General features: G+C 48.4%; 1 protein-coding gene across 1 annotated transcript in view; it reads right to left on the bottom strand.

Moving 5' to 3' along the window:
- Positions 1–21,523, bottom strand: part of LOC146796776 (UNC93-like protein MFSD11) — a 90,295-nt gene extending 68,772 nt beyond the window's left edge. The window contains exons 1-5 of the mRNA XM_085629493.1: positions 21,449–21,523; positions 19,405–19,569; positions 13,947–14,064; positions 1,513–1,568; positions 361–468 (exon numbers count right to left, since the gene is read on the bottom strand). Of these exons, the coding sequence (XP_085485619.1) occupies positions 361–468; positions 1,513–1,568; positions 13,947–14,036 (254 nt within the window). The 5' untranslated portion in view covers positions 14,037–14,064; positions 19,405–19,569; positions 21,449–21,523. The remainder of the gene's footprint in view (positions 1–360; positions 469–1,512; positions 1,569–13,946; positions 14,065–19,404; positions 19,570–21,448) is intronic.
- Positions 21,524–24,540: the final 3,017 nt, after the last annotated feature.

The following is a 24,540-nucleotide window of genomic DNA, read 5'->3' as shown; positions in this document are numbered from 1 at the left end:
CAGAGTTTACTTCAGTACTGAGTATACCATGTTTTTTCTCAGCGATACAACCTCAATCACTATGCTGACATACTGCATTTACACAAGACTAACTTAGTTTAAATCCAGTGTCTGAGCCGCTATTCCATGGTACCTTGGGCAGTCAAACAATATCACAACAAGATTTCAAGGGAGGCCAAATATATAGATCTAAACCATAAAATCCATTGAGCAACAGAAAAGGAAGTGACATTGATTAAAGAATATCAAAACAATAGAGAACACAGGGACGTCGTCGTCGCTCACAGCTACCATTCTTAGCGCATGTGTTTTTCTGTGCAATGGCCTGGTCTCCTAATTCATATTGCGAACTTCACTCACCTATAAAACACTCCACTGATTATGAGGGAGACCCGGGGTCCCAGAAGAGCCACCCAGGGGGGAGCTACAAGTTGAGAAATGGAGAACACCCCGTAGATCACGGCAAGACTAAAAAAGACAAAACAAAAAAGAAGAGCAATTAGCTGCAGCAGAATGACAACTGTCAAGTACACATCAGAATCACTGACAACACACCCAGCCAGCCTCGAAGAGTGTGCAAGGCCCATGAACTGGAGTCAAGCCTTTCTGAAGGCCAGTCCTAGCTCAATATTGTCAGTATCCCCAACGTGTACAAACACTCAAGAAGAATTATATCAGGTTGAAAAAGTATTGGCAGCTAGGAAACTCACTAACTGCACCACCTAAAGTAATCACCCATACAGAATTGGATGAAATTTGCCCACCTCAAGTGACCAACTACCAGATGGTCATATACTTGACATTTTAAAACACAAAAGATGAGAGGCAAAATACAGAGTGGTATCCACAACACAGTTTCTGACTTAAATATGCAATAAGTCATTTCGTTCTTGCAATTTCTTAAATTTGTTTTTCTCTCTCTTCAACAATAGACAAACACATGCAGCGAACACATTTCACCCAACACATAGGCTTCTTCAGGGCAATTTGATTCCACTAGCTACAGATGTGCATTTGAAGAATGGTCGCGTTGCACCGAAGTTTGGGAAATGTGTTCCACGCTATTCGCGAACCCTTGGGGTCACAAGATATCAACAACAAATAATTGTCCAAAAATCTAGATGTCTTCACAAAGGTCCTTGTCCCATATTATTAGTGTAGTGTATGAAGAATTAGTGTATAGAGGATGAAGATGCCTGGATCTTTTTATGAGTTTCAGCTTCACATGAAACGATATTGTCCTTCATCTGCGCTTCAAAAAGTGTACTCTGTTTGATATTGCAATGGTTAGGTGCCGCACAATAAAAGTCCACTCATCGTTGGCCCCATTAAGTGTCATGCAGACTAAGCATGCAGCGGCATTAACATCCATGGGTCCACATTGTAAATAAGATGAGGTTGGTAATAGTTTCTTAGGTGACAATGTATGAAATCAAATTAATACATTGCTTTTAAAACCCAGTCAGCATGCACACATACAGGAGAAGGGGAAAAAACTGGGGTTAAAGTTACCTGTAGTACCCACTGCCAGTAAAAGTGGAATTTGTCACGCTGTTTGTAATGGTTTGCTGCCGAAAGAACAAGAGAAATGTAGGTTAAAAGTATGTAAACAAAAACAGAGCCACAGTGTATACAGACAGATATAATCACTTTTCACACACAACACTCATTCATCCATGTGCTTGGGATCTCAACGCTAGTATTCTGGGCTCATCATAAGCAGAGGAATTTTATATAAGGAGGACAGTGAGCTCCCAGTCTTGCAACACAGGTAACAAGTGCTCGCCAGGCAGCCGTGGTTTATTTTTGCATCTCGCTTTCACTTTCAAGTACAAGCGAGATGCAAAAATAAACACATGGCGGTGCTTGTCTTTATGGGGCCATGTGTTTCAAACAAAAGATAAGAAACCTTTTACTTCAGCTGGAAAGTGGACGAGCCCGTCCAAGTGGGCCGGCTAAAAAATTGAAAAGTCTACGTCAGTAAGTGCTTTTTCCCAATGGCTGGCCACCGTTTAGCATAAACGGTGATGCCAGCCAATGGGAAAGAGGGGCGAGGCTTGAAGCCCTTTACAGAATTCCCTCTAAATCATTAAATCTCGCCAGCGAGACTGCGCATGTGCGCAGCCCACGCCAACCGGTACCTAAAAAGGGCCTGGTCACACCAGGGTCACTTCAAAACACCACCGAACTACGCGCATGAACCCGTGTCAGGTTTGAAGATGATAAGCAAGGAGGGCCTATGAATGTCCCTATGTTTGAGAGGGACACACTTCATTCAGCGTCCTTTGAAGACAGTCTGTGTATCACAGCGCCTTTTGCAGCGGTCAGCAGCTTTAGTTGATGCTGATCCTATAAGTGCTTAATGGCAATGTGGTTTTTCGGTGCCTGGGCCGTGCAAAGACACAGCAGTCCTCTGGTGGGAGCCCCCCTTGCCTTGTGCTGCCTGCAACCGGGACCACTGGAATAATACGATTGTGCAGCTGAGGTGTTATAGTTTTGCCTCATTTGCCACATAATTTATCATCTGCTGCGTAATCTGCAGATGTTAACAAAAAAAATAGTTTCTAGCTCAAACAGTTCAAAAGTAAAAAATGCGGCAACGCGTGTTGCTGCGCAGTGGAAGGCCCTTTGTGAAGGTTGACTGGTCACCTTTCTATTGCTTGCTGCTATATTTGTGTGTAAAACTGGTACTAATGATGTGCAACCAACGCCCAGACACTGGCAACAAGTGTAGAAATGACAAAATAATGAATACTATCACAAAATGTGCTGCATTCTACCACATAATTTGACTTTTTTTACCACATAATTTACTCAATCCTGCCACATAAATTGGCCCTCCCCTGCCGCATAATTCCATTGGACCTGACTATAACTTAGATACTGCTGTTCAGCCCAAGTGCTAAGGCCATCTAGTGCTGGCATGCTTGCATCCCCTCCATGATACCAAGGCGCTGCGATTCGCAGAATGCCTTCAAACCACGCAAGGAGATTAAATGGTTAGCCCAAGACAGGACAATGTGCAAACAAGTGCTGAGGTTAACACTCGAACACAGCTAGTGTGGTTATCTTGACAGTAGTTAGTGTTTTGCAGATAAGTTAAGTTCACAGTTTCTTGTCAATGGTTTGCACACGACAGTTCACAGTTAAAATTTTATTGAATTCTTCCCTTTTTGGCCTCTGGAAAAAACTGGGGCCTCATCACTGCCTCCCCATCCCTACACCTAAGATAGGGGAATCTGGGCCTAAAATAGCAAAGGCTTGAACTGGAATTATTCCACTGCTGCAGTCGGCTGGTGACAACAGGCACCTCTCTCCATCTCTGGGACTTGTGTTGATAGGCACAGCGCTCCTGCAAGCTTTGCAGAAAGGCCTTCTAACGATGGCCACCGGCTTGCACCTGCAGTATCTTTGCCTCATCATGGTCCTGAATACAATTTGTGTAGAAAAGAATTTCAGTGAGGAATCCCACTTGGCACCAGTGGCGTAGCAAGGGGGGGTGGTCGACCCCAAACGGCACGTGTTTTTGGTGCAGCGGCCTCTCCCCGCTCTTACCTGCCGTCTCGGTGCGGCAATGCCTCCCCCACCCCACTAGCCACTGAGGGTGGGGCAGGTCTGCTCTGCGACGAGCAGGGCTGGGCAGGGGAGGAGTGGGGTGCCCACTCCTGAGTGAGCATGACTGGTTTGGTCAGCCCTCTGGGGCCGCCCAAATCAGTCATGCGCATTCTGCCTTATCTCCATGTGGGCCCTCAACGTCACACGCTTTGCCGGTCGATCTCCTCTCTGTTGGAGTCAGAAGCGCTGGCGTCAGCAGGCGTCGTGTGATGCGGTGCGAAGTGCAGCGGTGAGGCGTGCGGTGCCCTCAGGTCACGGTGCGAGCAGCGGCTCGGTGGTGGCGTCAGATGGCGTCGTCGGTGAGACCAGGTCGCGCTGCGAGACAAAGGCGGTGCTCGTCATGGTGCTGGCAGGTCACGGTGCAAGCAGCGGCGTCGTCCTTGCTGAAGCGCTGTCCTCGGCTGACAAACTGGAGTCAATGGCGCCGGCGTCGGTAGGCCAAGGCTGCGGTCCTCCTCCCTGGGGCTCTGTACCCTCCCACCTGGCGCGGCACCCCCAGAACACAAACTGGTAGAGGCACCGTTAGCAGGCGCCCCTTCCCCCAGGTCAGGGGGTCACCCAGAACCTGGTACTCCAACCCACGGTCTGTACCCTCAAGCTGACCAGAGGTCTCGGGCGAGGCTCTCCTCCCCTTACCTCTCCTTCCGGGGTTTCGCATTCTCCTCCCGGGAGAAGCACCCTCAGAACTAAAAACTGTCAGGATGCTGGAACCAGACCTCCTACACAATTCTTCCACCAGTTCAGGGCCTTGACCCTGCAACTGATCACACCACCTTAGGATCGAACCCCTAGGGTTGAACCGGGGTCAGAGGCGAGGACTCCTTCCCTCTGCACCCCCTTCCAGAGTTCTGAACCCTCCCTCCTGGAGTGGTACCCCTAGAAAATAAACCGGTCAGGACACTGCTTACAGTCGTCCTTCCCTCCAGGTCAGGCAGGACCTGAACCTGGCCTCCCAACCCAGGGACTAACCCCTGCGGCTGAGCACTTGCCCGGCGCACCAGGACTTCCTTGGAAGCACGAATGCCCCCCCTGAGGGTAACACATGATTCATGTGTTGTGTGACAGTCTGCCTGGCGCAGATCTGCCGACCCCTGTCCATCTGACAGTGTGCGAAGATCCCCCAGGACAGAAGTGGTGTCACCATGGTCACTCCTAGGAGGCTCAGCCCTTCTGGCTGGCTCCTGACCCACTGGTTCTCCCACTGGGGAACACATCCCCCTATCACCCCCTCAGTCTGGACTACTGCACCCTCCACTTAGGAGCGGCACCGCCAGACACCTGAACTGCTGGAGCTCTGTTTATAGACACTCCCCATTCTCCTGACACTAGGAAAACCCCTCAACAGACAGCCTACCAGTACATCCTAGGCTACCCACCTGGTGTTCCCTCCTGGAACCACCCAGGCTCTGGGACGGAGTTTTGGGCACCTTGGGCCGCAGCCCATTCTCACTCCTTCTCTGCGGAGACAGGACATGAGTCCCTACAGCCTTCCCTCGACACCGGGACCTATCTGGGCTACCACGAAACTTTCCCACCACCCTTGGTTGGGAAATACCTAAACCACTTCTTTCCAGGTCACTCCCCGATGCTTCTCCAGACCCTCTGGAATCCACCAAAAGGTCTGCCTGGGGTCAGAGAACTCAGAATCCACTGGGTGTTGGCATAGCTCTGGAAAACAGGAACTTAAAATATGCTCTTCAACAATTGAATCACACAGCCCCACGCAGGTGTTAACCAAACTACCCTTCACCCAACCATCCAGTGCCTCAGAAAAGTAACCCACATTATTCTCACAAGATTGGTGAGACAGTGTCTGACTGTTGCTGTCCCTCAACCCATACTCTGCTGGCTTGTCGCCATACTAGTGTACTAGGGCTTCTATCCTGGGGGAACCCCTCTCGCTGTACCTCTCATATAGAGTCAGTAGAGTGTCCCTCCCACTACCAGGAAAATAATCCCCTGTGCCAGTTCCCAAATCCACCTCAGGGACACTGAGCACCACTGGAGTTACCTCACACTCCTGAACCCCCTGGTGTATGTCAACACCCTCCTTAAAGCAGGGACCGAAATCTGTGTGTGTGTGTGTTTACCTCATCCTCAGTACTGGACCTAACACTTTTGCTGCCACCATCGCGGCTGGGCCTAGCCCGACTAGCTTCCCAGTCCAGCTCTCTCATTTGAAACTCATGGTCTAACATCATCCTCCTTCCCTCCATGGCTATTCTTTTGTCTTCCCTCTCACTTTGCATCCTGAGTTTCTCCAACTCGAACTTTCTTGCTTCCCGCCTGTCCTCCAGCTCCTCTGGGGACAGACTGCTGCTGCCTGGTTTAGAGGGTGCCCCCATCCCAAAAGCACACCCACCCTTGGAATAGGCTCCCCTGCCTCCATGCCAAGAACTCCAGACAGCTCACTAGCATGTCTGGATGCTACCCAGGCCCTCAGCGCCTTTTGTAGCTCCTCTTTTCTGGTGAGGCCCCTGATTTGGATTTTGAGGATTTTGCAGCTCGCCTTCAATTCCTTCACATTGTAGGTTTCTAACCTCTCCTCCTCAAAGGCCACTTCCAAGGATGCAACAGATGATGCAATTGATTGAGACATGATAAAGTAGCAAGTTCAAACTGGTAAGATGAAAAAATAGGCCAAAAAGAAAAAGAACCAGTATGTGACACGTAATGGTCTGCAATATGGTAGTAGTGAACACCAATCACTGTAAGTCAAGTGCAAACGCAAGTCCTATCCTCACCGCTGACAACCAATGTTAGAAATTGGATTTTTGGCAGGCTAGGGCATGTGCCAAAGCCAGGCAGAAACCACCACTCTAGTCAGGATAAGGGAGTTATGCTCCTAAAATAAACCCTGCTAACCCCCTTGGTAGCTTGGCATGAGCAGTCAGGCCCATCTTAGAGGCAGTGTGTAAAGCAATTGCACATAACCAACAGTAAAACAGTGTAAGCACTACAAAAGGACACCACACCAGTTTCAAAAAATATCCAACATATTTATGTACTTAAGACAAGACCAAAAATAACACAAATCCACAATACAGTACTTAAAAATCCACAGTTATCAAAATACGCTTTAAAACAAAACAGTTCCTTGATGTCGATAGCTCCGTCCGGGGCTATCACGGCGTCGTGAGCAAACAAATCCAAACAGTTCTGGCTGACTGCGGCGTCGTTGGCCAGCTACGGTGTCGGGAAGACCTGCAAACAGTACCTTTGAGAAATGCAGGGGCTTCGGCGACCTCTCGTTGAGTTTCCGAAAACATGGCGTCCGCAGGCTTCGGTTCCAGAGGTCGGTGCAGGAGTCATCAGGGCCCTCGAAGTCACATGCATTGCAAGTCGATCTCCTTTCTGTTGGAGTCAGGAGCGCTGGCGTCGGCAGGCATCGTGTGCTATGGTGTGAAGTACATCGGTGCGGCATGCGGTGCCTTCAGGTCGCGGTGCGAGCCACGGCTCGGTGGCGGCGTCAGATGGCGTCGTCCGTGAGACCAGGGTCGCGCTGCGAGATGAAGGTGGTGCTTGTCACGGTGCTGGCAGGTCACGGTGCAAGCAGCGGCGTTGTCGTTGCTGAAGCGCTGTCGTCGGCTGACGAACTGGAGTCGATGGGGCCAGCGTCGGTAGGCCAAGGCTGCGGTGCGGGATGAGGGCAGTGCGTCATGTAAAACTTTACAAGCGGTACCCTTGAACCACGGTGCAAGCAGCGGCATCGATTTTGGCGTGGAGCGGTGTCGTCGGGGAGGCCAAGGCGTCGTCGTGAAGCGAGGCGGTGCAGAGTGCGGTGCCCAGAGGTCGCGGTGCGAGCAGCCGCTCAGTGGCGGCATCAGCAGGTGTCGACGGTGAGACCAGGGTCACGGTGCGGCGGTGCCCTCTGTGGTGCCTTCAGGACACGGAGTCGGCAGCAGCATCGTAGACGTCATCGGGTTGCTTTTCTTCTGTCGCAGCACAAAAAACACAGTCCCCAGTGCTGAGGGCAGAAGAGCTTGAAGTCTTTGCTGTTCCTGAGACTTCTTGAACATGGGGCAAGCTCTACCTCAAGCCCTTGGAGAAACTCACAAAAGTAGATTGCAGAAAGTTCAGTCCAGTCCTTTCACTGCCCAAGACAGAAGCAGCCTCTGCAGGCCAACACAGCAAAGCACACAGCAAAGTGGTAGTTCCTCCTCACAGCTTCTCCAGCTCTTCTTCTTGGCAGTCTTCTTGATCCAAAAGAGTTCTAAAGCTCAGTGGTCTGGGCTCCAATATTTATATCCCAAAATCCTTTGATCTCTTAGGCAGAGAGTGGCTGTGCCCAGCCAGAACCATTTCTGCCTTCTCTTGTGTGATTTCTTGGCAGGAGGTGGAGACGGCATTGTCAGAGGCAGACCAGGCCAATTGAGGTGCAAGGAGATTTCCTCCCCCTTCCCCCATCACAGCCCAGGTCTATTCAGCCCTTTCCTGACCTACCTAGACTATCTGGAGCCACTCCTGCCCCCCAGCTCAGGCAATCCACATTCCAGCAGAGGCACACGGGATGACTGAGCAAGAAAATACCTACTTTCTAAAAGTGGTATTTTTAAACACAGAATGTAAAAATCACCTTCACTAAAAGATGCATCTTTGGATTCTGACGTACTAAACCTTATTTTCCTACCTAATTCCCCAGGCCAATTTTGTCTATAAAATTTTATAAACAAACTTCCCATTCTGTCCTATGGGGAACAGGTTGCCTTGCAATAGTGAAAAACTAAATTGGCTGTAATTCACTATCAGGACATGCCACCCCACCAGGGCATGTCCTACCTTTCACATACACAGCACCCTGCCCACAGGGGTATCTTGGGCCTACCTTAGGTGTGCCTGACATATAAGAAAAGGGAAGGTTAGGTGTGCACTGACCAAGTCGACATGGCAGTTACCAACTACGCGCAGACTCCTCAATGGCAGGTCTGAGTTACCTTTTTAAGGCTACTCACGTGGGTGGCACAAACAGTGCTGCAGGCCCACTAGTAGCATTTGATTTCCAGTCCCTGGCACACCCAGTGCACTTTACTGGGGACTAACAAGTAAATCAAATATCCAATCATGGAAACACCAATCCATAACACAATTTACACAGAGAGCATATGCACTTTAGCACTGATTAGCAGTGGTAAAGTGCCCAGAGTCCTAAAACCAACAAACAGGTCAGGAAAAAATAGGAGGAAGAAGCACAAAGTTTGGGGATAACCCTGCAAAAAGGGCCATTTCCAACACACTGGCAAGTGCCAGGAGTTTCACAGGATGCAATGTTGGTCCTGTCTCAATCTCGAGCTCCCTCTATGCACAAACGTTACGGGTCAGCTTGGCATAGGTGGGTTTGTTGGTGTGATGGTGGTTAACTTTCTATCTGATGTTGCGAGTCAAGGTCTGGCTTATAGAACAGCTAATAATTTCCGTTCTTCCATATCGGCCGGTCATCCTCATCTAGATGGTAAACCTGTAGGAGAACATCCCCTTGTTTGTAAACTGTTGAGGGGTATTCGATTGGTTAGTCCACCAAAACCTAGATATTCCATGGTATGGGATGTGGATATTGTGCTTCATTTTCTTGGCCTGCAAATGAAGGCGTGTTGGCGAAACTCACCTTGTTGCTGTGCCTTATTTCTTGCACTTTGGTTTCCGATGTAAAGGCCCTGGATTTGGCAGGTAGAGTATTTACTCCTTCAGGAGTCTCTTTTAAAATTTCTCAGGGTACTAAGACCAATTCCAGATGTGTGAGAAATCCTGCTTTTCCACATCATCAGAAATTATGTGTTGTGAAATACTTAAAATGCTACGAGGATTGTACTTGTGAATTGCGTTTTGGTGTGTCAGGTCATTTGTTAATTTCCTTGCAAAAACCTTTACGCCCAGTCTCTTCTGATACTTTGGCCCAATGTGTTAGATGGTTGTTGTCTGAAGCTGGTATTGTTGTCTCCATCTTTGGGGCTTACTCAGTGAGGGAGTCTATGGCCTCAAAAGCTTTTGTTACTGGTTCTTGTTTAGGGGACATTATGGCTGTGGTGAATTGGTCTTCTGATTCTACATTCAAGGTATTATATCACAACCCAATTGTTGATGTTGCATCTACAGTGGTGGCTCAACTTCAAACTAGCATAATTAAGAAGCCTCCATTTCCTAATATAGAATAAAAAAGAATTCTAGCTATCGCGTCAAGAATTTTCAATTCTATTAAGGACGTAGAGGCGAGGATTATCCCACCCTAGGATTTGATATGATATGTGATATTATTGACTGTTATTCTTGAGATATGTATTATGAGCTATTGTATTAACACGTTTATTGTGATTTGTTATACCTTTCCCCCTCAATGCAAATTACGTATTTGCTGATACTGGGATAATATGGCCTACGTTTTCTTTTCAGGAACTGAGACCAAGATGACCTGAAGGGTCTTGAGAGACAGTTACTAGTGTTTTGGTTGACAACAGAGGAGTTTCATCGTCGTTCGTGAGTGCTGGTTTCTGGTCGATGTCTGCTGGCTGGCAGAATTCTATTTCTTTGGTTTTGAGGTTCATCGACTTAAGTTGTTGGTTCACAAACAAAAATGAAGGACTTCCATATCACGATGTTATATACCTTATAGGTGAACGGTGATTGCTGCAGAGAAGGAGGGTGTATACCTTCTGGGTTATGTCGTTTAAAGTTTATTGGCTGCTGTATTTGCTACAGTAAAGAAAGAGAAGCATAATCCTTGCTTCCGTGTCCTTAATTGAATTGAAGATTCTTGATGCGATAGCTAGAAAAGGTTTTACTCTGGCCCAGTGAGTAGCCGCCACTTCTCCAACCCCTGCCTCCCGCATACAATACAATGTACATCATTGGCATGTATGTATATGGCATGTCTACTCAGACCAGTGTTGCCAAAGTACACATGTAGAGTAGATTAAGTGCTGCAGCCTGACCAGGACTGGCACTTTCAGCTTCCCTAGAGTTTCTAAGCTTGGCTCTGATGAGGAATTATTCATTTTAACTTTGAACTGCGCCCTGTCTAAACCGAGATCTTGGCTGCCCCGGCTGACCTACCAGTGACCTCCAGTTTGGAGTTCTGTGCCAAGCCAGTGCACTGCCACTGAAGCCCAGGGCAGCCCAGGGGGGGTCCTCCAAGGACCGGACACCCTTGATTCGAACTTTCTGCCAGCGGACATCTGTGTGTCTCAGGTCGTCTTATAGCACGTGTGTGCCGCTTGTGACAACTGTGTGTCTGCGCGTCTTGTGACGTGTGTGCGCAGCCTTCTTGTCACATTTCTCTGCTTGCTCGTGTTGTGATGTTAGTGACTGTATAGGTAACACTCCCCACCCTTTGCAAGGTTAGCATGCACAATAGAATAAATAAATACACAACACAATTCTTTGTTGGGAAATGATTGCTGCAGGTTTATTCCATACAAAAGTATGCAACATGGTGGGTTAACTTACGGGCGATCCAAGGGCAGGCAGCAGTGACTGACTTATGCTGCCGAGCCTGCCTGAAGAGCCAAATTGCACCGTGGCCAATCCAATCAGTGCTACCAGTTATGAGGGGATTCGCCCCTTGAATACTGTGAACCACTGGTCCACCACTTTACTCACGCCCTTTTTAGGGCAGAGCATTGTGAGGCAAGCCCCTGGTTGCTCAGGCTTCCAACCGCCCGAAGGACTACCGGGGCGCCAACGATTCTCTCTCAAGGGTCCTGCCGTAAAGACTCCTGGGGTTTGGCACAGGCACCGCTATTGTGCTCCTGAAGAGGTACTCTTCCACCTCTAGATCGACCTGTAGCAGCAAAGAGGGTGCCCGAAATGCGGGGGCAGGTATAAATACCTTCTCCCAACTCTCTATGCGCTGGAAATTATGTGGGCCGCACGTGGGGCTGTGGGACTCCTCCCCAGGGTCCCAAGACTAGAGGGGGTGTTGGTGTGCCTAAGTGGCACTAAGGTGGCCGCCCCTTTAGGTGGCTCACTGCGTGAGCCGCGGGCAGCCGCCGTGTGCGTCTTCTCTTCTGGTACCTGTGTGATGGGTTTGCCACTTGGTAAGTTTTGGACTGTCTCTTGTGATGTGTGTGCGTCCTCTCGTCTTCTGACATCTGTGTGATGGTTGTGCCACTTGTGACGTGCGTGCATTTTGTGATGTGTCTCTTGTGACGTGTGTGTGCCTCTTCTGACATTTCTGCATTTGTGTATGTACTGTGACATCTGTGTGATCTGAGTACGTGTGGGGCCTTCAAACATGTTTTTGACACATGCCTTCTGACATCCGTGCATATCTGTGGTGTCTGCGGGCTGTCTGTGAGCGATACCTGTCTACAACCCCTCTTTCAGTGATTGACCCACGAACTAGGGCAGAAGATGTATGCGTGCTCCTGTCACCCAGGAAGGGCTAGTTCTGGAGTTCCACGGATTACATGGTATTTAAAATCAGCACCATTTGGAGCACTATCTACTCAATTATAGAAATCTAAAGCTCACTGTTCTTGGAAATGCTGTGTTTCCCGTACCTCCCTATGGGGGGGTGGGGGGTTGTTCTCAGAGGGGCTTTGAATTTGAGGGATGTTTCTTGTGCTGGGACTATAGTTTTCCACGATAGGAGAGAGGGCCACCCACCCACAGAGGTGTTCTGCTGGATAGATGCCGCTGCACCAGTCTGCCTTTGTGTCACATTTTACCCAAGATGCATTGGTTGTGTACCATTTTTGGACTTACTCCCCCACAAAGTACTAGACTTTTTTTTTTTCTTGTTTCTGGACTTTGCATTGATTTTTAACTGCTGAGTAAGGCTCAAGAGGCAGCATTCCTAGAAACTTCCACACATTACAATGGAAACTGCACTCCCACCCCTCACAGTTACTCGTTATCTACCAAACCTGCAGTGGTCAAGACAAGGCACTTAATCAGCACCCCCCTCCGAACAAGGCCCTCATTGAATATCTAAGGGAATGCCTGACTCCACCCCACTCGTTTCAATGTCTGGTCTCCAGCTTCAAGCCATTGGAATGGAGCAATGCACTTCCACTGCCTGCAGGCTGTACTCAACCCTATCCTGTGGCGTACTGAAGCAGGGGCACCCTTGATGGACCCCATCTTTCTTTTATAATAAATACTGTGACCCAAACTTTAAGGATGAATATCATAAACATCTTTCTACTCCAGTATTTGCATAGACTCCTTTTTAATGTGGTGCTTTGTTTACCCTGTGTGTAGCCTCATGTTGATATGAGAATGAGGTAGCTGCTTCCTTTAAGAGCAGCATACAGTGTTTGATAGGTCCCTATACTTGTGTCCAGCCTTTACTTTACTCTTCCAACCCCTGGGCAGATCTTCTATCCTTGCTCAAGCGGTGGTCTAGCAGTAGCCGTTCAAGGAATAGACCATTTACCTGGTTTTAATGATTATCAAGATACCGAATATATTGAACTATCTCACTTGCAAATAATGTTGTTTCTTTAACAGTTTTGCATCAATCTCAAAAAACCCTTTCCTATGAAAATTCACCTTGACTTAGCACTTCCATTTGCTGCCTCTCCTTTATTCAAATTAACTTCTCCTTACTTTTCAGTTCTCTGCATGCCTTCTCTCTCTGAGCACAGCCTACTTTAAGTCAGGTGCATGTTGACTTTAATCCTTGTTATTGTTTTACTGCAAATGGCCCACATCTCTTTTGCAAGATCACAACATCTCCATTTAAAGCCCAACCACTGCATACTACCAATGCCTACTCTCCAACAGCTCATCTTTTAATACCATCAACCGTTTGCATGAATTCACAAAGCCACTCTCACATTAAACATCACAACTAAGGCCTGCTAATTGAATCTACCACATGGACACTGGAGTGAATGCATGGAATGGTTTCCATAAGAGCACAACAGTAATCTTAATTACCGCTGAAGATTGCACTAACCTTGAGTTCTGGAGCAGTGTGCTGCCCGGCGTAAAGTGCTTCAATGCCTCTTCAGGTGCATTAAGCACTAAACAAATGCAATTACCATACATGACCAACAATAATTCTAATACCATCACCCTTCAGTTGATTGCTTGACGCTTTTACACTTACCTAAGACAAAACGGCTTTTGGTCACGTCCATCACCCAGTACTGTACTGGTTCACAGCAACTAACTACAAATCACCAACTAAACAGGCTACCATTTGCCTCTCAACCACCCATCATGCAGTTGCTCTGACCCCCTGCAGTTCCTTCATGCAAATTTCACTCTTTAGTGTTTTGACAGCACTTTCTAGTTGGAACTGGCACAGACACTTGAAGCAGTCTATAGGTTCCTCTATCTGCTGAGCGGTGTAGTCACTAACCCCACCTAGAATTAAATACCCATCTTACCACCAGATTTCCACATGTGGCAAATGCAGTGAAGATCAGGAGGAAGGACACCCCAAGGATGAGGACGTTCACCATCCCGGACACTCCCATAGCTGCAAGAGTTCAGATATCAATAAACCTGTGAGGACAAGATAAAAAAATAAACAGGCATTAGCAAATGCAACGCTTCTGGCTTGCATTCTTAACATATGCCTTTAATACACACAGTAGGCCGCACAGTGGTGCAATGAGACCATGCATGTTTCATGCAGTCACTACTTTATGTCAGGGGACGGCCATAATGTTACTTTAATCAAAACGTTTATTGCAAGTATTATTACACATAAAAACATCATAATTACAGATATAAATATAGAATAACATTAAAACAGCATAAAAACTGTAGGTAACATGTTGACATATTATATACAAGAAGAATTTTCCAAATATAAAATGTTATACATTATTCTAAGAAAACACTAGTCATCATTATACAAGACCCATGTAACTGCTTCTTATTTTCTTCCACGCTGGTAATAAAAAGCTGATTAGAACAAAAACAGGGAATACCACCTGCTTAAACTTGAGAAAGCCAAACTCAGAATTAAGAAGGAATAGTTGGCCCTAGATACGGACACCCTAGAAGTCAAGAGGGCTAGGAAGAATTTGGGATTAGAATCCCAAGGTGGCTGCACTACTGAACCTGGACTTAGGGAATACTCCTTTGACACTAGGAACAGGAGCAGGATAGTCCCTCCTTACCAGGAGGGTGATGACATCTGTAAGTGCATTACTGCTTTAGAGAGGGTCTTTAAAGTTCAGAAGGTCCCTCAGGGGGAGTGGGCAGCTATCCTGTGGCTCTCCTTTGCTAACAAAGGTGGAGACAAAATCTTGAGTGTGAAGGAAGAAGATGCAGACAATTATAGATGGGTTTGGATTAATCATTGAGCAATACAGGGCTACGTTTAGGGATACACAGAAGGGACACACTCAAGACTGGGTAGATTTTGCAGATAGTTCTATTAAGGCTCTGGAAGGAGAGGTGCAGTGCTGTCACAGCTTAAAGGAGAGGGCCAGGATCAACCAGTAGCTTTACTAAGCAGAAGGTTGCTCCCCAGGGAGAAGCATTGGTCAGCTCTAGAGAGGGAAGCCTTTGCTGAGGTCTGGATCTTGAAGAAGCTGAAGCCATAACTGTTTGGCAAACACAAGGAGATGATGGACGGAGTGCTGAAACATTTCAAACACTCACCCCCAGTCTCAGATCAGGGTTAAATCCATCATCATTCTTTAGCTCACTTTGCCACCCCAGTTCAGACACAGCTATTTGCAAATCAGTCTTGACCCTGTGCCTCATGGGAACAGTCGAGCCTGAACTGTCAAGCCATGTCTTCCCTGGACTGGAAACAAGCATCCTGGGTGGGACCGGTTTCGGGCTAACAGCCCTCTTCAGCCAGGCTAGCTTGAATCAAGTGGCAAAGTGAGCAAGGGACCCACGTCTGGGCATACCCTGCCAACTTAGGGGGAACAAAGCAAACACAAGGAGATGATGAACGGAGCGCTGAAACTTTTCAAACACTCACCCCCAGTCACAGATCTGGGTTGAATCCATCATCATTATTTAGCTCATTTTGCCAATCCAGTTCAGACACAGCTATATGCAAATCAGTCTTGACCCTGTGCCTCATGGGAACAGTCCAGCCCGAACTGCCAAGCCATGTCTTCCCTGGACTGGAAACAAGCATTCTGGGACCGGTTTCAGGCTAACAGCCCTCTTCAGCCAGGCTAGCTTGAATCCAGTGGCAAAGTGAGCAAGGGACCCAGACGTGGGTCGCATGCTCTCCATGCCACTGGAATCAAGCTATCCTGGCTGAAGAGGGGTGAAACCCCGATACCGGTCCTAGGATGCTTGTTTCCAGTCCAGGGAGGACCTGGCTTGGCAGTTCGGGCTGGGCTGTTCCCATGAGGCACAGGGTCAAGACTGATTTGCATATGGCTGGGTTCAAACTGAAATGGCATGGTGAGCAAAAAAACGATGGATTTAGGCCCAGATCTCCGTACTGGGGTGAATGTATGACATTGTTCTGCATTCTGTCCATCAACTGTTGTTTTTGCATTTGTCACCCCGAGTGGGACGGGTATGCCCAGACGTGGGTCCGGTGCTCTCCATGCCACTGGAATCAAGCTATTCTGGCGGAAGAGGGGTGAAACCCAGAAACCGGTCCTAGAATGCTTGTTTCCAGTTCAGGGAGGACCTGGCTTGGCAGTTTAGGCTGGACTGTTCCCATGAGGCACAGGGTCAAGACTGATTTGCATATGGCTGGGTTCAAACTGGAATGGCATGGTGAGCAAAAAAACAATGGATTTAGGCCCAGATCTCTGTACTGGGGTGAATGTATGACATTGTTCTGCATTCTGTTCATCAATTGTTGTTTTTGCATTTGTCACCCCGAGAGGGACGGGTATGCCCAGACATGGATCCTGTGCTCTCCATGCCACTGAAATCAAGCTACCCTGGCCGAAGAGGGGTGAAACCCCCAAACCGGTCCCAGGATGCTTGTTTCCAGTCCAGGGAGGACCTGGCTTGGCAGTTCGGGCTGGACTGTTCCCATGAGGCACAGGGTCAAGACTGATTTGCAGATGGCTGGGTTCAAACTTGAATGGCATGGTGAGCAAAAAAACGATGGATTTAGGCCCAGATCTCCATACTGGGGTGAATGTATGACATTGTTCTGCATTCTGTCCATCAACTGTTGTTTTTGCATACCTGTTTGGCACTCACTTCATTTTTCAGACAGACTATAAGCCCCTCTTATGGCTTAAACAGATGGGTTCAAACTGGAATGGCATGGTGAGCAAAAAAATGATGGATTTAGGCCCAGATCTCCATACGGGGGTGAATGTATGACATTGTTCTGCATTCTGTCCATCAACTGTTGTTTTGCATTTGTCACCCCGAGTGGGACGGGTATGCCCAGACGTGGGTCCGGTGCTCTCCATGCCACTGGAATCAAGCTATTCTGGCTGAAGAGGGGTGAAACCCCGAAACCGGTCCTAGGATGCTTGTTTCCAGTCCAGGGAGGACCTGGCTTGGCAGTTTAAGCTGGACTGTTCCCATGAGGCACAGGGTCAAGACTGATTTGCATATGGCTGGGTTCAAACTGGAATGGCATGGTGAACAAAAAACGATGGATTTAGGCCCAGATCTCTGTACTGGGGTGAACGTATGACATTGTTCTGCATTCTGTTCATCAACTGTTGTTTTTGCATTTGTCACCCCGAGTGGGACGGGTATGCCCAGACGTGGATCCGGTGCTCTCCATGCCACTGGAATCAAGCTATTCTGGCTGAAGAGGGGTGAAACCCCGAAACCGGTCCTAGGATGCTTGTTTCCAGTCCAGGGAGGACCTGGCTTGGCAGTTTAAGCTGGACTGTTCCCATGAGGCACAGGGTCAAGACTGATTTGCATATGGCTGGGTTCAAACTGGAATGGCATGGTGAGCAAAAAAACGATGGATTTAGGCCCAAATCTCTGCACTGGGGTGAATGTATGACATTGTTTTGCATTCTGTCCATCAACTGTTGTTTTTGCATACCTGTTTGGCACTCACTTCATTTTTCAGACAGACTATAAGCCCCCCTTATGGCTTAAACAGATGAAGGGTGAAAAACCCAAAGTTTTGAGGTGGTCCATGTGCCAACAGGGGATGAACTTTTCTGTGGAACATAGACCTCGAAGTAACCATGCCAATGCAGATGGACTTTCCAGATATTTCCACATAGAGAATACAGACTCAACTTGGCAAGGTTAGTCTCATGTCCTTACGTTTGGGGGGGGGGGGGGGGTAGGTGAGTAGGATCTGCTTTCATGGTTACCCCCACTTTTGGCCTGGTGTCAGTGTGTTTGACTGTAGTCTGCTGGGATTCTGCTAATTAAGACCCCAGCAATTGTGCTCTCTCCCCTAAATTGGCTCTGGTACGTACTTTCATACAGCCTCGATTGGCTACTGGTATACCCTTATAAGTCGCTAGTATATGGTACTAAGGTACCCAGGGTATGGGTACACCAGGGGTCTCCCATGGGCTGCAGCATGTATTGTGCCACCCATGGGATTCCACTTAAACTCAGACTTCAGGCCTTCCATTGCAGACTGTGTGAGATGGTGCTTGCACCTCTCACACCTCAGATATAAGTTTCCTTATATCTGAGGTCACTGCACTTAAAACCTATAAGTCACCCCTGTGGAAAGCAGTGTGCTTGGTTACAAGTGCGAGGGTGCCCCTGCATGAGCAGAACACCCCTACAAACCCCAGAGTCGATCATCCAGGCTTTGTAAGTGTGGTCAGCCATTTTAACGTATATAGTGGATATCAGTCATTACGAGATGTCCAACTAAATAATGGCTGCACTGAACCTGGTCATGTTTGGTATTAAACATGTTGGAATCATACCCCAACACTGATTACAGTGCTGGTAGTGTGATCCCATGTACTGGTGGGGCTCCTTAGGGGAGCCCCCTGCACTCCCGGTAACAGCCTTTCAAGGTCTGCTGCTGACCACAGACACGATTCTGCCCTCCTGCTGCTGAGCTGAGCTCGAGCAGGGGAAGGCAGAACAATAGGTTTCCTGTCACAGGGAGGTGTGACCACCTCCCAGACAGGGCTTAGTGTATTGGGAGGGGGTGGGGGTGCTTTCCAGAGGCACCAGACTGCTTTGAATGGCAAATTTGGTGCCCTCCTTGCATGCTCCATTTTTTTTTTTAAACCTCTTTTTATTGGCATTTCTGATATCACAGTTCAGCACACAGACAGTACATAAATCTACATGCAGCGCCCTCAGGGTGAACACGGTCTTAAATGATATATACCCTGATGAGGACTCTGCTCAGTGGCTCGCATATTTATCGCCGTACTGCAGTCTAATAATCAGGTAGGTAATATCTTCAGGATCTGGGTGTACAGTGGTATCTCCTATTACTAAATATGCATTTTGTTTGAGTCTTTCACATTAGCAGTTGGTGATTTCACATCAGGGTATGACAGAATAGCACAATATAAAAGTTTACAGTTTTTATAGAAGAAAATAAAAACCATAGAAACTTTATAAGAAACTGAAGTCTGTGCAGTGGAACGGTGAAGGTTAAAAGATCAACTATTCTTATCTAGGGTATCAGAGCTTAGGGGGCAGTTAATCTTCCGGTGTATAACAAGCATAAGGGAAATAGCTTCCCCCTCCAGTACAGCCCGATATGGGCCTAATCGCTTGGCGCCACAATAAGTCTTGCATGCTCCGGTTTGAGCCAGTTAGTGAACCCTTGGGGCCCGGCCTGGCGCAAAACTGGACAAAGGACAGGGGAGTATCCTCCCCTCTGTCCAGCCCCTCCTTTGGAAGGGACCCCCGAGTCACTCCAACCCTTTCCCTGGGGTACGTAAGGTCTCCCCTGTGGGTGGGTCCTCAGATTAGAAGTGGAAGAAGACTCACCTTTGAAACCAAGACTCTCTTTGGCTGTCTGGACACATGGACTTCGTCAGACTTTGAATGGAACCTAGACTGCATCAGAGAAGTCTCCTGCTGCTCCTGGTCTCACTGTTCTTCAAGTCTTCTGCGCTGTCTGTGTCTGTGTTTCAACCAGGTTCTCCAGAAGGCCTGTGGGAATCAAGGACAACGAAGTAATCTCCCTTAGGAGTCACTCCCCTGCTTCTGCAGGCACAGCAACTAAGCTGACCGGTATGCTGCTCCTGTCGTGCTACACACCTCCCGAGGCCCAGCCACATAGGGGGTGGTTCTACAGCTCCCTAGGGGCCTGACCTGTCTTCTCTGCAATTTTGTGCACAGTATCCCCCGTCTAAGCCGCTGGGACCAAACCTCTGTGCACCGCATTGATTTGCTGTTGTCAAGCCGTGTTGGCTCTGCACTCCAGAGATCTTCAGGCTACAAGAGGCTCCAGCCTCTAGCACCTCATCCCTCAAAGATCAGCATCCTCACTGCATCCTCTGGTAGGCCTCCATCTTTGCTGAGCTGCCTGAGGTCCTCTTGCGACTCCTGTGCCTGCGGCCTGTGGGTCTTCTTGAGGCTCTTTCTTTCCTTCAGTGGGCTCCCCTGCTTGCTCATGCCTGCTCTGACTCTCCTGCACTTGGTGAGTCCCTTGGACCTTTCTGGTCCCAATGTTTGCATCTTTTCACATTCCATGCCAGTTGCGGCTACCAAGGCTTGTTGGTGCTCCCGCCAGACACCGACCACCGACACTCGATATGGGACAGCTCGTGCATGGCTCCTGGTCTTCCTCAGCATTGCCTGGTCCTCACAGCTGCAGCGATAAGGTCACTGTCTTCACTCTTGAACCTCCCAACATCGGTGGGCATTGTGCTTCCGTGCCTCCTGGTCACTTCCGAGTGGCATAGACTCTGTCCCATCTGCTTGCAGGTACTCATCTTCAAGAATCCACTCTTCCATTCCACTGGACTCCTGCACAGGCTTCTCCAAAGGCATCTTCTTCGAAGTCTTCCATTGTCTTATATGGCAGGTTCCAACGTCACTTCACCCCTATGCACCCGGCTTCCCTGGTACAGGTAACCTGGTTCCTGAGGCATCCATGGGTGGGGTGACTCTTCATACCTCACAATACTAATTCAACACTAATCCTTTATGGGTTCCGGAGTAGCATGCTACTTGCCGAAAAAGCGCTTTGACGCCTTGTCAGAGGTAGTAAGAGCTATACAAATGCAATTACAATACAATAGTGTGCATAAGATGTGTGCTTAGACTATGTCTGATGATAATTGCTCTCATGTTCCAGGGCAAGGTTCAAATGCTCAAAATCACCATCAACAAAACATCAACGTTTGAGTGGCTGAATTGCGCAGCGTGAAACTGTCAAATAAGGTAGGGTTGGGGCTGAGGAGGGGCAGGATGCAGCCATCACTCAACAAACTACCTCTCTTCCTTTGCCCTGGAAGTGCAGACTGCAGGCCGCCTGGTGCGGAAGACAACGTGAGAAGCAATTCCGGAAGTTTTGCAGCACAACAAAAGGGAAGGTTACAGGTCAAGTGCAGGACCATGGGCACGTCAAAGAGTTCCAATGGCCCTGCGACTGACAGAAGAGAGACAGAAAATGGTGTAGTCCCCTCGTCACCCCCCCTACCCGTCCCCCCCCACTAAAAAATCTGGGGGGGGGAGGCAGGGTACCTGCTTGTTTCTGAGAAGTGCCGGTACCCTCCAATTAAAAGTATTAGGACACTCTTGAGAAGTGCAGGGCCTCAGTACCGGACAGTACCGGCCCAATTAAAGCACTGCTCCCACCCAGCATTTCACATCAATCGTGACATGCCTCAACTTCTGTAAACTCCCACGTCACTCACACGGGTGAAAACTTCAGCTACGCCCTTCTACTTGTAGGGCCTGGCGCCCCTCAGCAAGACATTCAACCCCACCCCAGCCTCCCCTCGAGCGCCCGGCCCGAGGTAAATAAATGGTAATCATTTTTCAGCCACCTAAACCTCCCCCCCCCCCCCCCCTTTCCCGTTACCTTTCTCCTTGGATCCGGTGTTAGGCTCTCTCGATGTCGCCCACGCGCCGCTCTTTTCGCCAAGATCGCCCCGCCAGGTCCCAAGTGAGTCCCAAACTCTGGCGGGGTCTGCGGCTTGAGCGCCTCCCTCATGGGACCATCTTCCTCCTCGAGACATTAATTAGGCTGGGCGTGCTCTGCCCACTTCCGGAAGGGAGCTCTTCTAATGCAATATGTCTTCGTTCACATGACTTCGTTTGATCGTCCTCCCCGAGGGCAGCGCGTGTCACCCCCGCCTCTTGATCACCGCCAGACCGGCTGCTGTCCCGGACACCAAGACATAGCGAGGAGAGACAGACAGACAGCCTTTATCGCTGACAGACATACCGCCGACACGAAACTATTCATGTGATGTATAAACGGGCATTTAGCAGAGCCCCCACCTTACACTGAAATGAAGGCGAAGCGAGTGGTCCAGACAGTGCAATAAAGTGTCCAATTAAGTCCCTTTTATGATGTTACATGTAGGAAAGAGGGTGGCATCCGAGAGAAAAGATGCAACAAGGAGACATTCAAAGTGAAAATAGTTTTTTTAATGTTTCATTAATCTAACTCCACCTCTGTATTATAGGCACAACGTAAGTTATACAAATAGGGCAAACGGGCGTAAGTCTCCAAAATATGTGAAAGGCATGCAGCACTTGTATCCCATCAGTACTTATATTATTTATATCTTGCACTACAATGTGCTTATGCTATTGTGTATGCATTGTATAGATTACACGTCAAAACATTCTGTGTGAATGGGGGCAAGCTCTTTCCTGACATCACTCCCTACTTCCAACTTTAGTTTCTCTCTCTGGGCCATCCTGGCCGAACCCTCTCTAGAAAAGAAAGCTCTTGTGTGGCAGCTCTCTCCAACATAGTGTCACACTCTCCGGCATAACAGACCCCCGCCCCATCTAAATAAAGTGGCGTCCCATAACTTGCACCACCGACCCTGCTCCACCCTTCTGCTCTGCCAGGCAGTGCCAAGTTGTCTGTTAAAACCCCCAAAACAACAGGGATAACTTATCTTCAGCACATATTTCTGCTTACAGCACCAGTGAGTCAAATTCCAAGATTGCTCACACCCTCATGCCACTGGAAGATTTCGATATTTTTTTGATGTATTTAGTAAATTACATTGGAGGGGCTAAATGCACCAGGCTTCTCAGACGTTCGTGCCAGTCCTGGAGCCAAAACTTGGTGAGAGCCCTGGGGTCGTTTCTTAGTCAGGTGGCATGAGCACTCGCTTTTAAGTTATTAAGAACATTTACTTTATGAAAAGAGAACATATTGTGAATAGTGCCATCTAGCGGTCTTACCAAGTAAGCAGCCTTCTTATTGGTAAAGACGGAATGCTTGCAATTAAAACTCTAGAAATAAATATTGCCGAAGGACAGCCAAGCCCTAGAAAGCAATGGGCATAATGTCCCTTCCAACACTTCCCAATTCAGCCCCGTAAAAGCCTCCAATTAGTTGCTTCGAAGCACAAAGGAAGAAAATAGATGTTGAAAGAAGGGGTGAGAAAATGATTGTCTTGCACTGTATTGTATTGTTTTACCAGTGAACTGCAAATTGCACCTTTAAGTAAGAATCTGACTAACATCCAAGGGGCATCTAACCTACAACATACAGATACATTTTGATACTGCTAAATAATTCGCTCTATTTTCTGGTTCCCTGTCAGTTTTCACTTTAATGTCTTTCTTTTTTATGGATATCTTTCTTTTTATTATTATCTTTCCCTGAAGAGACACACACACACATCCACAGCAGGCACACACAACTCAAGCATATAAACGCCCTACAAAGACAGACTGTATGCACAAACCCACACTCATCCTACAATAGACAGAATCTTCTGCAGGCATACACTGTGTGAAACCTGCACACTGTGCCTTTTGATGCACACAAACCCCCCCCCCCACCCCCCCTGTCAGATATTCAGAGATGCCCCATCCACCTGTAAACAAACACCCACACACGTACACTGACATTTCCCCGCCACCCCCATCTCTTGTGGGCATGCATCCCCAGACACCAAGACAGGGCCTAACGGCTAGGGCGGTCGACCTCCAACCTGGGGAACCAGGTTCGAGTCTCAGCAATGATGCTGAACATCCTGTGATTCTGGGCAAATCACTTAATCTCCCCGTGCCTAACAAAAACATGAATGTGTCCTCTATGTAAAGCGCTCTGATACCCGATACCTTCGGGTCAAGTTCGAGCTATATAAAACTAAAAAATTATGGGCCTCATGTAGGTAAATAAAAATTACTGATTCTTAAATACCGAGCCGTACCGAATCGGTATTTAAGAATCGGTAAGTTATATGTAGGTAAAAATTCGGTAATAATTACCGAATCGGTAACATTCGGTAATCAAGAATCGGAATTTACCGAATCGGTAAATACCGAGGTGGTATTTACCGAATCGGTAAATACCGAATCGGGAAAAAAAATCACATGACTTGAGGAAACAGCCAATCCTGTGCAACCACACCCCACCCAACCAGGAAGTGGCCACACCCAGGCAGGTGCACACAATTAACAGACCCTGGAGAGGCGTGGGGTGCAGAGGAGAGGCAGGGAGCCAGTGCCTGTTTGTGCAGCAAAAAAACATCATGTCCAGCCAGAGGACACAGAGAGATGGAGGGGAAAGGAGGAGGAAGCTGAAATTCAGCCCCAAGGAACTCCAGGTGCTGGTGGAGGAGGTGGTGAAGCAGCACCAGAAGCTGTTTGGAAGGCAATCCCTGCAAGTGCCTGAGGCTGAAAAGCGCAATATGTGGCTGGCCATCCAGGCGCAGGTCAATGCTGTGGGAGTGACCCACAGGGACATAGAGGTCCTCAAAAAGCGCTGGTATGACCTGAGGATTGTAACCAAGAGGAAGATGGGGGAAATCCAGAAGGAGGCCAGCCAGACTGGAGGTGGAACCAACAGGGCACCTGCCCTCACCGAACTGGAGGAGCTGGTGGGGGCCACAATCGAGAATGAGAGCGTCGTGGGCCTTGGGGATGCTGACAGCTCTGCCAGAGCCGCCACCCAACAAGGTAAGACGCAAGCACAGC

Source organism: Triturus cristatus, chromosome 10, assembly GCF_964204655.1.
Source record: "Triturus cristatus chromosome 10, aTriCri1.1, whole genome shotgun sequence".
NCBI lineage: Eukaryota > Metazoa > Chordata > Amphibia > Caudata > Salamandridae > Triturus > Triturus cristatus.
Note: the sequence above shows the minus strand (reverse complement) of the source record. Positions and strands in the feature narration are given on the sequence as shown.